The sequence below is a fragment of the Narcine bancroftii genome, chromosome 5 (genome assembly GCF_036971445.1).
Source record: "Narcine bancroftii isolate sNarBan1 chromosome 5, sNarBan1.hap1, whole genome shotgun sequence".
NCBI classification, from domain to species: Eukaryota; Metazoa; Chordata; class Chondrichthyes; order Torpediniformes; family Narcinidae; genus Narcine; species Narcine bancroftii.
In genome coordinates, this window is record NC_091473.1 from 86,898,727 (window position 1) to 86,913,421 (window position 14,695).

The 14,695-nt window shown below is 40.9% G+C and overlaps 1 protein-coding gene across 4 annotated transcripts in view; it reads left to right on the forward strand.

Moving 5' to 3' along the window:
• smg7 (SMG7 nonsense mediated mRNA decay factor) overlaps positions 1-14,695 on the forward strand; it is a 136,842-nt gene that overhangs the window by 44,096 nt on the left and 78,051 nt on the right. For all 4 annotated transcript variants that reach the window (XM_069938203.1, XM_069938206.1, XM_069938204.1 and 1 more), the window contains exons 8-12: positions 272-407; positions 2,634-2,796; positions 3,545-3,701; positions 7,125-7,195; positions 9,482-9,542. In XM_069938203.1, coding sequence (XP_069794304.1) covers positions 272-407; positions 2,634-2,796; positions 3,545-3,701; positions 7,125-7,195; positions 9,482-9,542 — 588 coding nt within the window. The remainder of the gene's footprint in view (positions 1-271; positions 408-2,633; positions 2,797-3,544; positions 3,702-7,124; positions 7,196-9,481; positions 9,543-14,695) is intronic.

Genomic DNA, 14,695 nt, shown 5'->3' on the forward strand with positions numbered 1-14,695 from the left:
GAAAATGTTCTATATTTTACTTTGTGGATGTAATGTTAAATAGTTCTCATGTACATTCATGCCAAGATGCTGCTGAGTAATTAAATTTCTTAACAACTTTAAAATATCTAATATTTCCTATTTGTCAGAAGATTTGAAGATATCCTGGTGATTAAAAATATTGGTAGAACTTCTTTGATAGTATAACTGTAGAATATATTCATGTTGCCTGAGGCTTTTGGTTGTATACCTTGTAAGTATCCAGACAAACATTTTTATTTTTTTTAAATAGCCGTGATGATGTGAAGACTAAGTGGACTGTTTCAGACTTCATAAAGGCTTTTATTAAATTCCATGGTCACGTATATTTGACTAAAAGTTTAGAGAAGTTGTGTATGCTGAGAGAGAAGCTGGAAGACCAGTTCAAGGTAGGATGAAGATGTACTAAAGCGATTGATGCCAATCTGATGTTAAAATAAGATATAAATTGTCGATAGGAAATCGATAAATATATTTTACTGCTCTTTCTGTTGCATTTTTTGACAATGCAAATCCTAAAATAGAGAAAAACAACATTTAAGGAAATGTAAAGGGCGATTGAGTCAAGTTTGCACAATTGGGAACATTGTCTCATTTAAAAATTTTGAGTAAAAGTGGCATATTATTTTCATTTCAAATGCCTTGTTTACATTAAAATTTCCAGGTGATTAATTAACAAAATTAAACTGGATTTGGTTTCCTGCTTTTGGTCCACCACCATCTACTTTAACTGCATTAATTGAAGATGGTGTTACGAGCCCAAAGGACCCCAAATCCCAGGAGCAATAGACATTCACCACGACAAATGGTTACTTAAACAATAGTGCTTGAAAGGTAAATGTTTACTGCTCAGGAAGGTTCTTGTAGGTTTGCAGAGAGATACATGTTGTTCCAGAATTTCCACAACTGAGGTACCACCATTAGTCACCTCAATGTCTTGCTGATGAAACTTGTCCCATCAGGGTTCTCCAGATGATAACCTCTTTCTTTCAGGCTATCACAGAGTTTCTTTCTTTTCCACTTATTCCAAGAGAAACAGACAGATAGCACTTCCAGCCATCTGCCACTCTGGAGCTTTTGTTTCAGTTCCAACAAGCTTCTCCTGGCTGACACTGTTCAGTCTTTCTCTCCATCTGAGATTCAAACTGCCAGCCACATGTCTTTCCCTCTCTTTCTCCAGCAAACAATAGAAGTTAGTCTTCTTGGTCAATCTGTTGTTTTTAGGTAAACAAAAACCCAGGAGTGACCTTTCTGTGCACTCTGTCAAAACCCTTGCAAAGGGCTATCAATAGCCAGTGTGTCTCCCGCTCGTTGCTGTAAAGACATTCATTCATGCCGTCATTTCAATTAGCACCTACTTGTGAAATGTGCATAGCATTCTCCATACTTTCTGTAAAGTCACTGAATATGAATTCTTCAGTATTTCAAATAAAAATCTGTTTTAAAGTGTGTGCATGTATGTAACCTACTCTAATTTTACCAATTTATCTCCCAAAGACATCTTGAAATATTCCATCACAATGGCTAAATCAATCAAGATCTGTATTGAGGGGAGTCAGCCTTCAATAGATGACAAAGTTGGAACTGATGCCTCCACTCCAAAAGTTTCTCAAGACTTTGATTTTTAAAAAAATGTTCTGCATTGAGAAAATGTCTAAAGCCAATGTATTTACTCTAACTCTAACATTACAAAATTAAAATAAATACTGTAAAGTTTTTTTTTAAAGTTAATTTCTTCTATCTCTCTACAAGACTGTAAATACTCCAAAACAAATGGGATGACTCCTACAATTTCCAGTGTGATACCGGGGCTCCACTACTATACCTCAGAGTTTGACAACAGACTGGAGTGATGGATGTACTGGTAACTGACATTCACCACTTTGAGTCTGGGAATTGCTTCTATGGGAGCAACTGAATCCCAGCTGTTCCCTTCAGATCATCTATCATTACTAATTTGATTCAACCCACTGGCCTGTTCAAGTTCTTTCAAAAGAACTCTTAAGCTCTGACAGATGAAAATCTTGAGACTGCTGCTTCTGATATTTTGGTTCAGGCATATTAAAAACCCCTTATGAAAGAAATACGCTGCCTCAACAGCATTTTCTGTTTTCAATTCAGATTTCCAGCATCAACCTTTTTTTGTCGTTTGATCAGCCCATATTGCCTATAGCTTCCACATCTCACTATCTCTGTTTCTCAAATGCTCACAACTTTCCAGCCACTGGAATTGAGGCTTTCAGCTAAAAGTTGACCTAGTTTCCATTTTACCATCTCCGACTGGTAATGATTTAGCTTGAAATGGGTATTTACCAAGAGGTAAATTTTGCAATAAAAAAGTTGTGACACTGAATTTTATTTGTTTGGAAGAGTACAGTATATTTTTAATTTTTGTATCCCAGGAAGATGGTAATTTTTAAAGTTGCTGGCATTCAATTTCCCCTTTTTTCTTATTTAGTTTGATAGCAGGAAAATAATGTTTTAATATGAGGTTTTCTTTTGTGCGTCTATTTTGGTTTTCCTTTTATCATACTTGTTGACCTGAAGACCCTACTCATATTTTCTAGAGTTGTATGTAGCAGTCATAATTCTGATTTAGATTTGGTTATTTTCAGAGACTTCTTCCTCAGAAGGCATTCAGTTCTCAGCAACTTGTACACCTCACGGTCATTAATCTCTTTGAGTTGCACCATCTGCGAGATTTCAGTACTGAATCAGATGACCATTGCTATAGTCAGGAAGAACTACTGTGTTGGACACAACTCCTGGGTCTTTTCAGTAAGTGATTCCTAATTTGGTTTTACTTTTGGAAGTCAAGAAAATGCATGCAACTTTTTCTACCTTTGTCATGAGTTAGACATAAGACATAACAATTACAGCACGGAAACAGGCCATTAGGCCCTTCTAGTCCGCACCGAACCAAACACCCCTCTCTAGTCCCACCTGCCTGCACAATGCCCATAACCCTCCATCTTCTTCTCATCTATATACCTGTCCAACCTTTTCTTAAATAATACAATTGACTCCGCCGCCACCATTTCTCCCGGAAGCCCATTCCACACGGCTACCACTCTCTGAGTAAAGAAGTTCCCCCTCATGTTACCTCTAAACCTCTGCCCCTTAATTCTTAACTCATGTCCTCTTGTTTTAATCTTTCCTACTCTTAACGGAAATAGTCTATCCACATCCACTCTGTCTATCCCTTTCATAATCTTAAATACTTCTATCAAATCCCCTCTCAACCTTCTACGCTCCAAAGAATAAAGACCTAATCTGTCCAATCTCTCCCTGTACTCTAGATGCTTAAACCCAGGTAACATTCTGGTAAACCTTCTCTGCACTCTCTCCACTCTGTTTATATCCTTCCTATAAGGAAGGATAAGGAAACAATATATCAATTTGTAGTAATTTATTACAGATTTTTATGTGGAGATCTGATTATTTTAAAATACTGTATTGTATATAGCATGTGATCAGGAAAAACTATCAAATTAATTGGAAAAACACTTATTCTCCAATTCTCCAGTGTCTTTTCTTGGAGTCATGTGTAGATGTGCACGACAGGATGAGAACCTTAAAGAAGCCTTGGGTGAATGCCCATTGCCAGCTGTAAAAGTTTCATTGGACTGGCTGAAACTCCGACCCAATGTCTTTCAGGAGAGGGTATTAGAAGAGAGGCAGCAGTAAGTATTTTGTATTCAGATCTAGCAAAATTGTAAATATTTCAAATGATCCAAAGGATTGCAATACTTAAACAGCACTATATCTGTTCTTCATCTATTAATTGATGTACAATTTTCTTAGCATGCTTGACATACTCGGATAATAGAATTATTGAATGCACCATTTCAAATGTGCATTATTTAAATATTATTCCAGATACTACTGGTAGTTAAGTACTTGGAGTACTGTTCTGAATTAATGCATATAATTAATTTCATTTATGAAATATTTTGGATGGAATTTGATAGTGAGTTAGTATTCAGCTTCTATAATTTCTGCAGTAGGGACAACAATTTAGATACCCACAAAATATAATGTAAGAAATAGAAGCACAAGTTGGCCTTTGAGACCCTCGTGCTTGTTTTGCAAATCAATAAGATCAAAGCTTAGTTCTTGCCTCAATGCCACTTATCTGCCCTCACTACATTAACTTTGGTTCCTTAAAAAGCTTGGGTGAAAATTCTACAGATTTGTTATGTTTTAGTAAACAAATTTCTTATTTCTATCCTGAATGACTTCTTATTTTCAGGGTGAAAACAAGATGAATAGCAATGTCGGATCTGTCAAACCGTGTAATAATGTTAACTGTTTCAGAGAGATCAGCACTCAATTTTCCAGAGCTCGTAGGGAAAAGGCTCAGTTTCTCCCTATGGTAAACATCACCACAGGAATCCAGCTGGTACGCTTTGTTGTAGAGCTCGTCGAAAGAATCAAAGACTTGTTGATCCAAACCAAGGCTTTTATTAGCAAAAGACAGGAGCTCTTCACAGTCCGGAATGATCCCACCTGGCTAGGGACACAACCCTTTAAGGCCCAGACAGTAGGCGTGGCTTAGCTCTCAGCCAATCGCTGTAAGCACAGTCTAGATACTGTAACTATATACACTATATACATTGGTGATAGATCTGTACTCTCGCAATTGTAATAATATTTTCTTTGTAGGAAGACTATACCTTTTCACAGTATCTCAGATGGAGACTCACCAAGAACCTAAGTAATTAGCATAAGGTGCGTGATGTTACGAGCCCAGAGAACTCCAAAACCCAGCAGCAATAGAAATTCACCAAGACGATGCTTACTTAAACAAAAGTTGCTTTTAATTTTCTTTAAACATAATAACAAGATCAATCTTAAACTTATTGCTATTAACTTAACCCCCTTCTAATTCTAAGCGCATGTCTATGTAATGTGTATATGTTCAGAAAAGTTCTCTGTTTCACTGTCCAATCATTCACTTTTCACTTCTCCAAGTTCACGGTATCGAGCAATTCTCAAACTGTGCACAGAATTCAACATTTATGAATCTTCACCAGGCTATTAAATTGTTACCGCTCAGGAAGGATCTGGTTGATTTCAGAGAGAAATTTGTTGCTTATTGGACATGCACACAAACTGATTTCCTCCAATCAGTCACTTCAGTGTCTTGCTGAAGAAACTTGTCCCATTATGGGTTTTCCAAATGATAACTTCTTCTTCCAGGTCACCATAGAGGTCGTCTTGTTTCCCTTATTTCAGGAGAAACACTCTCGCCAGCCATTTCCTCTTGTAAGGACTGTGATAGTACAGATTCTATCACCAATGTGTATATGTACATATGTACAGATGGTAGTGCAGGATGACTGTGATTGGCTGAGAATGTAGCCACACCTACTGGCAGGTCTTAAAGGATAGCTCCTAGCCAGACCAGGTCATTCTGGACTAGTCGACCTACTTGTGATATGCTCCAGTCTTTTAGTTAATAAAAGCTTTGGTTTGGATCAACAAGTCTTTGGTTCTTTCGACGTGCATTACAAGGACTACAAAGGTTTTCAACAGGCTGAACTCAGAACTCACAACCCGTCTTCAAAATGGGGTTTTTCAATAAGCCACCAGCTTGCCATTTTTGCAGCCTCAACTGCTACGGTAGAACTGACTTCTCACTCTCACTCTCTGCAAAAGAGAAATCATCTGTTTCTTTCCTCTTTCTGCTTGTAAAAACCATCTCTGAGCTTGTACTTTATTGCCCATACACAATAGATCAGCATTCTTCATTGCTTCTGCAAAGCCAGCTGGAGCCTCAACGACTATTTTCAGCAAAGCTCTTGCACTTCAAATGAGATTTTTTTGTGGTGTTACTCTGTTTGTGAAGTATAGCCTACACCAAACCCTCACAATCTATCTGAAGACCTATTTTACCCATAACTATTCTAACATACCCCGTAACAGTAAATCCTTATGATATAAAATCAAACATAATATTTTCCTTCCCAATTCTTGCTATATACACTTATTAACATTTATTGATTCATCTACAAGGATACAGATTCCTCTGAACATCTTTCAAAATTAAAAAAAAAAATTTTGCCATTCTATTTTCTTCCAAAGTGATCAATCTGCTGTTTTTACTAATATTTGTTCCATCTTTCAAACACCAAAGCAGCTTTGCATCTTTCTCGCAGCCTGCACAGTCTCGTATTTAATAATCTCCTGTGTGGCACTGTCAAAGGCCTTCTGATTGGCAGCTGGTTTGCCCTGGACTCTTGCTTGTTTCAACTCCAAACTCCAACTAATTGTGTGATCACAAATTCTTGTCATTCTACCCAGTCATAATTATTAAGTTCCCCATTATTCCTTCCTTGATAGATTCCAGTTGTTATTTCTCTCCTGATTTCAGCTAACTGGTCCATTGTTTCTTGTTTTCTCTCACTCTTCATTTGTGTTTAGAAAGATCCCCGTGAAATGAAGCTTTTGGTTCCCAATAAGTGCCACAAAAAAGCTGTTAACACCTCAGTGCTTCATGCATACTTTTTTAAAGTAGTGTTTAAAGTAATTATTGCAACAGAAAATGAAAGATCCCACATATGATTGTATTATAAAGGGCACTTTGGATATGTTTTACATTTTTAGTTTTTGTTCTTGGGAAGTAAATAAGTCTTACAGGGGTTTAATTAGAACCATCAAAAATTGATCGAGACTTTTTTGTTTGGTTTATCATATCATTAAGAAGGCTATTGAAGTTATGGGTACCTTCACCCAAGTATAGACTTTCTTTCATTTATTAACTTGACATGTCATCTATTAACATTTTAAATTGTCTGATCACTTAATGCACCCTTCCATGTGAGATTTGAGCAGTTATGTAACCATTATCCTATTATACTCTATCAGGGCTCCACTGCATTTGGCCATGTTTACTGCTTAGACTGGATGGCAAACCATTTAGCATTGATAATCTAACAATTTCCTGCCCCAGCCCCCTTCAAAGTTTTTGCTTGTTCTTTCTTAGAGCTCCCACCATTCAGGAAATTATTACTGTTGCTGTGATATCAGACCATGTCACAAGGGGGTTTGTTGCTCTCAGAATTCAAATTTCTTATACAATATATATATTTTCTTTTCCTCAGCATTTGGCCCTGGATTGTATCATTACTGAACAGTTTTCATCCACAAGAAGATGATTTGTCCAGTTTTAATGGTAGGAATCTTTGGTTTTGAAATGATCAATAATAGTGAATTTAACATTGAATACATGTGAATTTTAATGAGAAGATGGGATTCTTTGTGTTCATTAATTTGGTCTGATAATGTGCATCAAAGCTTGGTCTGGTGGCCATTCAATGTTACAGAACTTTCCCCCCCCCCCCCCAGCTGTCTTGGACCTCACCATGCCGCTGGATCCAGGAGGGATGTTGAGAGGGTGGGTCTATACCTGTACAACTCCTACTCACCTAAATCCATTCATGCACACACTGTTCCTTTCTGAGGAGTGGGTTATCCTCATATTAAACTGCACAAGCTGACTGAAAGGAACCATCATCATGCCATGGGATGGATAGCCAGAAGAGGGAGGTCTAATAATATAGAAAAACCCCTGGTATCCAGCACCTGGGGATTGATAGATGCCGGATAAATAAATTTCCTGGTTGCTTGAGATTGCATATTGCATGATTTGTGAGCTAACAGCGAGGCGCGCCAATTTTTAAACTTCAGTATTTTTTTTAACCTATTTCCACATTTTTTAACTGGTTGCTTGAGGGTGCCAATTGCTTGAATTCTGGATAACTGGTTTTATTGTACATCGAAAGGGATTTGAGAAAGAGACAGATTTGTCTTTAAGGCTATCAATCATATGAAATGTTTATCATAATAGGTGGTTGAAACCTGAAAACATTCATGGTGTAACTTTATCCAAAAATATGCTGCTTGACTCATAGAATGCTACAGCACAGAAACAGGCCTTTTGGCCCACCTAATCAATGTCTTTTCTGCCTAGTCCCATCGACCTTCACCTAGACCATAGCTCTTTATACCCCTTCTATCCATGTACCTACCCAATGTTTTTCTTAAATATTGAAATTGAACCTGCATCCACCACTGCCATTGGCAGCTTCTTCCACTCTCACCATTCTCTAAGTGAAGATGGCATGGAGAATCTCAGAATTGTATTTAACAAGAAAATAGGAAGAGTATACCAGGTACTCCTCAACCTGCCCCACCATTCAATGTGATTCACGGTTGATGTGCCTCAGGCCTTTGCAGTTCCAAAAAATCTAATTTCCCAGTCTTTCAAAAATTTATTTGACTTAAATGGCTCCATTGATCGAGCCTTCACAGCCATCCAGGATAAAGAATTCTAAAAATTTACCTTCCACTACAACAGGGTTTCCCAACCAGGGGTGCGAGATAACATTTCATTTTTTAAATAAATCCATACTCCTTCAATTTGGATAATACGTCGGATGATGAAGAGCTGAAGGAAGATCTTATTGAACTGTGCACAAATCATGTTCTTGAAATGCAGTTTGAAAGCAAAACTTTGGAACGATATTGGTGTTCAGCAATGGACAAGTTTCCAAGACTTTGTGGAAAAAGCGCTAACTTTGCTCATCCCATTCGTGTCAACATACTTATGCGAGTCTGGATTTAGTGCCCTTTTGTCAATCAAGACAAAATCTAGAAATCGTTTGGGTGCACAGGTAGATGTGCGGATTGCTACCAGGAACAAAGTGCCACATTTTGAAAAACTCTTAAGCAATAAACAGGAAAAAAAGAGTAATTAAATTTAAATTGGCTTATGAACATTAGTTCTTTAATTTTTTAAAGAAATTTCATGCATGGATGAAAATTTAATTTTTTTGTAGGGTTTATGCAACTTTTAATTTGTTGTGATATTTTTTCTTTTCCATATGTTTCATTTTTGTTTATATATTAAAAATTCATTGTACAAATTTGTTTTGGTCATCTTCACCTTTATTCTTATATAAATTATTACTTTAAGGGGTGCGAGAACATATTAAAATGTTTTAGGGGTGTGGGGCATAAAAAAGGTTAGAAACCACTGCTCTACGAGAAGAAAAACCTATACCTGAGTTTGAAATAACTGCCTCCTTGTAACTATGCCCCTTTGTTCAAGACTACTAGTTATAACATCTACCTTGTCACACACCTGAGGATCTTGCATATTTTAGTGGGATCACCCACAGTCTTATTGTTGTTTGTAAGACCATTCTGTCTGGCCCTCCTGCCCCAGTAGAGTTTGTGGATAATACATTATCAGTTATGTCAGAACTCGCAGAACTGGAGTGGAAACATTCCATTTTCAATATTGAGGGACCTCCTCAGAAAAAAGATAAATCAGAAGCGTAAAGACAAATCTGCAAGTGTGTTCAACAATAAGTAATTACCTGTTTGTGTAATGTTTTCCTTAATACTAATTACATTATTATTCTTCCCCCCCACCCCACCCCCAACCCCCTTGTAGCTACTCCTCTTCCTGAAGAATTTGAATTGCAGGGATTCCTTGCCCTCAGACCTTCACTAAGGTAAAAAAAAATTAGACCAGAAGTGAGAAAATTACTTTCACTTGATTGTCATGTGGACCTTCTGAAGGAAATCTAATTTTTGTGATTGGGCTATACAGGAAAATTCCACTTCATTGGTTATGGAACTGTACCCCATGGATACAGGTCGTTTAGCCCAACTCATTTTTGCTAAGTTGCCTTTCTGAACTAGCTCTGTTGCCTGTGCTATGCCCACGTCCCTCTGAACCCCCACGTCCCTCTGAACCCCCACGTCCCTCTGAACCCCCACGTCCCTCTGAACCCCCACGTCCCTCTGAACCCCCACGTCCCTCTGAACCCCCACGTCCCTCTGAACCCCCACGTCCCTCTGAACCCCCACGTCCCTCTGAACCCCCACGTCCCTCTGAACCCCCACGTCCCTCTGAACCCCCACGTCCCTCTGAACCCCCACGTCCCTCTGAACCCCCACGTCCCTCTGAACCCCCACGTCCCTCTGAACCCCCACGTCCCTCTGAACCCCCACGTCCCTCTGAACCCCCACGTCCCTCTGAACCCCCACGTCCCTCTGAACCCCCACGTCCCTCTGAACCCCCACGTCCCTCTGAACCCCCACGTCCCTCTGAACCCCCACGTCCCTCTGAACCCCCACGTCCCTCTGAACCCCCACGTCCCTCTGAACCCCCACGTCCCTCTGAACCCCCACGTCCCTCTGAACCCCCACGTCCCTCTGAACCCCCACGTCCCTCTGAACCCCCACGTCCCTCTGAACCCCCACGTCCCTCTGAACCCCCACGTCCCTCTGAACCCCCACGTCCCTCTGAACCCCCACGTCCCTCTGAACCCCCACGTCCCTCTGAACCCCCACGTCCCTCTGAACCCCCACGTCCCTCTGAACCCCCACGTCCCTCTGAACCCCCACGTCCCTCTGAACCCCCACGTCCCTCTGAACCCCCACGTCCCTCTGAACCCCCACGTCCCTCTGAACCCCCACGTCCCTCTGAACCCCCACGTCCCTCTGAACCCCCACGTCCCTCTGAACCCCCACGTCCCTCTGAACCCCCACGTCCCTCTGAACCCCCACGTCCCTCTGAACCCCCACGTCCCTCTGAACCCCCACGTCCCTCTGAACCCCCACGTCCCTCTGAACCCCCACGTCCCTCTGAACCCCCACGTCCCTCTGAACCCCCACGTCCCTCTGAACCCCCACGTCCCTCTGAACCCCCACGTCCCTCTGAACCCCCACGTCCCTCTGAACCCCCACGTCCCTCTGAACCCCCACGTCCCTCTGAACCCCCACGTCCCTCTGAACCCCCACGTCCCTCTGAACCCCCACGTCCCTCTGAACCCCCACGTCCCTCTGAACCCCCACGTCCCTCTGAACCCCCACGTCCCTCTGAACCCCCACGTCCCTCTGAACCCCCACGTCCCTCTGAACCCCCACGTCCCTCTGAACCCCCACGTCCCTCTGAACCCCCACGTCCCTCTGAACCCCCACGTCCCTCTGAACCCCCACGTCCCTCTGAACCCCCACGTCCCTCTGAACCCCCACGTCCCTCTGAACCCCCACGTCCCTCTGAACCCCCACGTCCCTCTGAACCCCCACGTCCCTCTGAACCCCCACGTCCCTCTGAACCCCCACGTCCCTCTGAACCCCCACGTCCCTCTGAACCCCCACGTCCCTCTGAACCCCCACGTCCCTCTGAACCCCCACGTCCCTCTGAACCCCCACGTCCCTCTGAACCCCCACGTCCCTCTGAACCCCCACGTCCCTCTGAACCCCCACGTCCCTCTGAACCCCCACGTCCCTCTGAACCCCCACGTCCCTCTGAACCCCCACGTCCCTCTGAACCCCCACGTCCCTCTGAACCCCCACGTCCCTCTGAACCCCCACGTCCCTCTGAACCCCCACGTCCCTCTGAACCCCCACGTCCCTCTGAACCCCCACGTCCCTCTGAACCCCCACGTCCCTCTGAACCCCCACGTCCCTCTGAACCCCCACGTCCCTCTGAACCCCCACGTCCCTCTGAACCCCCACGTCCCTCTGAACCCCCACGTCCCTCTGAACCCCCACGTCCCTCTGAACCCCCACGTCCCTCTGAACCCCCACGTCCCTCTGAACCCCCACGTCCCTCTGAACCCCCACGTCCCTCTGAACCCCCACGTCCCTCTGAACCCCCACGTCCCTCTGAACCCCCACGTCCCTCTGAACCCCCACGTCCCTCTGAACCCCCACGTCCCTCTGAACCCCCACGTCCCTCTGAACCCCCACGTCCCTCTGAACCCCCACGTCCCTCTGAACCCCCACGTCCCTCTGAACCCCCACGTCCCTCTGAACCCCCACGTCCCTCTGAACCCCCACGTCCCTCTGAACCCCCACGTCCCTCTGAACCCCCACGTCCCTCTGAACCCCCACGTCCCTCTGAACCCCCACGTCCCTCTGAACCCCCACGTCCCTCTGAACCCCCACGTCCCTCTGAACCCCCACGTCCCTCTGAACCCCCACGTCCATGTGCTTTCCTAATTATTTTTCAATATTATTATTGTACCATCCTCAACAGTTTCCTTTAGCCGTTCATTCTATTTGGTGACCCCCACCCCCCCCATCTGTGTGCAAAAAGTTGCCCCTGAAAGTCCCTTTTAAATCATCCCCTTCCCTCATTGTAAATCAATACCCTCCAGTTTCAAGGGAAACTAGATGGGAAATACTGATGATTCAACTTGTCTATGTCCTGCTTGATAACATCATCCCCCAGCCTTGTATTCTCCAGGGAATATAGTCCTAGCTTTTCCAGGCTCTGCTAATAATTTATCCATCCAGTCCTGACAGTATCCTCATCCATTTTATGTACACTATTTCCAGCTTAATGTCATCCTTCCTATGGCAAGGTGACCAACACTCCACAGTGTACACTGGCCTTATCAATGTTTTGTACAGGTGTAAAATCAAACAGCAATTTTTGAAAACTCAGATTCTGCATAAAACTTGAATGGATTATTTGTAAAGGTTAGCACAGAATAAAACAATCAAGTTAGTTTCCAACTGCAGATGTAATACTATGATTCTTTTGACTTAATTTAAATGATAGTATTTTGCATAACAGAAGCTGATTCTCCACCTGTGCTTCTTTGAATGTCTATTTCTCTGTTGCCCCACCCTCCAATACCTTTTCAATATTCTCAAATTTTATCTACTCTTTTAAAAGTTGATTTTGCTCTCCATATTACCTTTAGTAAAATATTCCATGTCTTAGTCGATGTCTATTTTTAAATTAAAATACTCCACTGCCTTGGCAAATATTTAATTCATAGTGTACCTTTCCAGTCTAGAACTGTATATTTTTTTAAGCAGTATGAGCCATGACACATTTCATTCTCAAAACTAACTTGAGCAGGAAACAAAATTCATTGATAATTCAGGTATTTTACTTATTGATATTTCTCTTGATCAGTTTTTGAGCTTGTTGCCTTCTAGTAAAGCAAATCATTCTCTGAATGAAAAATATCAAAATTAATTTCTCCAAGTGTTGTTGTGAAATTGTACTCTAAATTTCACTGCTAGATTCAAATGTCTTGAATTGTCTTCAAAAGACTTGAGGCAATTTGCTCTAAGCTGTTATTAGATTTTCTTTTAGCCACAAAAACATGGTATGAAATTTCATTGATAATCTGATTATCAAGTTGCATTAAATACCTCCCACTATGTCTCCTGATTTAATAGCTCAAAATCCAAAATGACTATATTCAGTTTTTCTTTTTCAATATTTTTATTAACATTGAAATTTCTCACCCAAAAATGCAGAGTACATACAGATTACATGTTAAAAGTCAAGGAGGTACATTACACTTCAATCATATCATTTCATCCAAAGTACCTAGATTTTAATCAAACAGATTATATTGTATTCATATTTTATTATTAAAAAAAGGAAAATCTAAACCCACTACCAAGAAAGAAGCTGTTTGGCCAAAAAAAGACAAAATTCTTATCAATGATAAATTACCTCATTAATCAACAGTTCTACCTTCATAACAAATCAAAGATTATAAAAGTAACTCAAAAAGGGTCCCCACAATGTTTAAAAATTTGAATTCAAATTGGAAATTGAGCAGCTAATCTTCTCTAAATTTAAACATGACATGACGTCACTTAGCTGTTGAGCATTATTTGGCAGGGTAATGTCCTCCATCTGAGCAACACCTACTTAGCTATAAGAGAAATACAAGTCAATACATGCAGTTCAGTTGCCGTTAAAGTTATGTTACTCTCTCTGACAATACCAAATAAAGCAGTTAAGGGATTAGGTTTAAAATTAACTTTAAAAAGTGCAGAGAAAGTTTGAAATACTTCATTCCAATATTCTAACTAAGCAGAACATATGAATTAATGAAGCATCTCCGTTGTTGCATTTATCACAACAAAGAGATACATCTGCATAAAAATGAAATAGTTTGGCTTTGGACTTGTGAGCCCTATGGAGTACTTTAAATTGTAGGAGAGAGCGGCGGGTGCATAAAGAAGAGGTATTAACCAATTTGAAAATTGTATTCCGAGTTTCTTCAGAAATTAAAAGCTGTAGGTCCTGTTCCCAGGCTTTTTAAATTTTATCTGAGCGAGCTTTTCGTATTCCCTACAATATATCATAAATGTTAGATATTGAGCCATTATAGAAAGGTTACAAATTAAAAATTAATTAAATTCTTATCAGTCCTCTAAGGAAATGTATGTAATTGAGATCATAAAAAAATCACTGATCAGCAGATAAAAAAAATGAGCATTTGATAGATCATATTAATTGAATTGTTCAAAGGAAGCAAGACTTTGTCAACAAGTAAATCTTTATAACATGCCCAATCTCATACCCAACCCAAAGGTTTAAAGAAATAATTAGAAAAATAGGACTAGAAAGAGAAAATCTCATTAAACTTACTAAATTGTATCCATATCCTCAAAGTATGTTTAACCACCGGATTGTTAGTTAATTTATTTAAAGATATAGGAAGTGAGGATCCAAGTGTATTCAGTTTTTCTAATTGTTTTATACCCTCCTATGTTACTGATGAATAACATATTTCTGCACTGTTACTTTCTATCTGTACCTCAAACTATGTGTCACATGTCTTCATAACTCAACATTTAAATATTAGAGGTTTCTTGGGTATCCTCCATTCTCTAT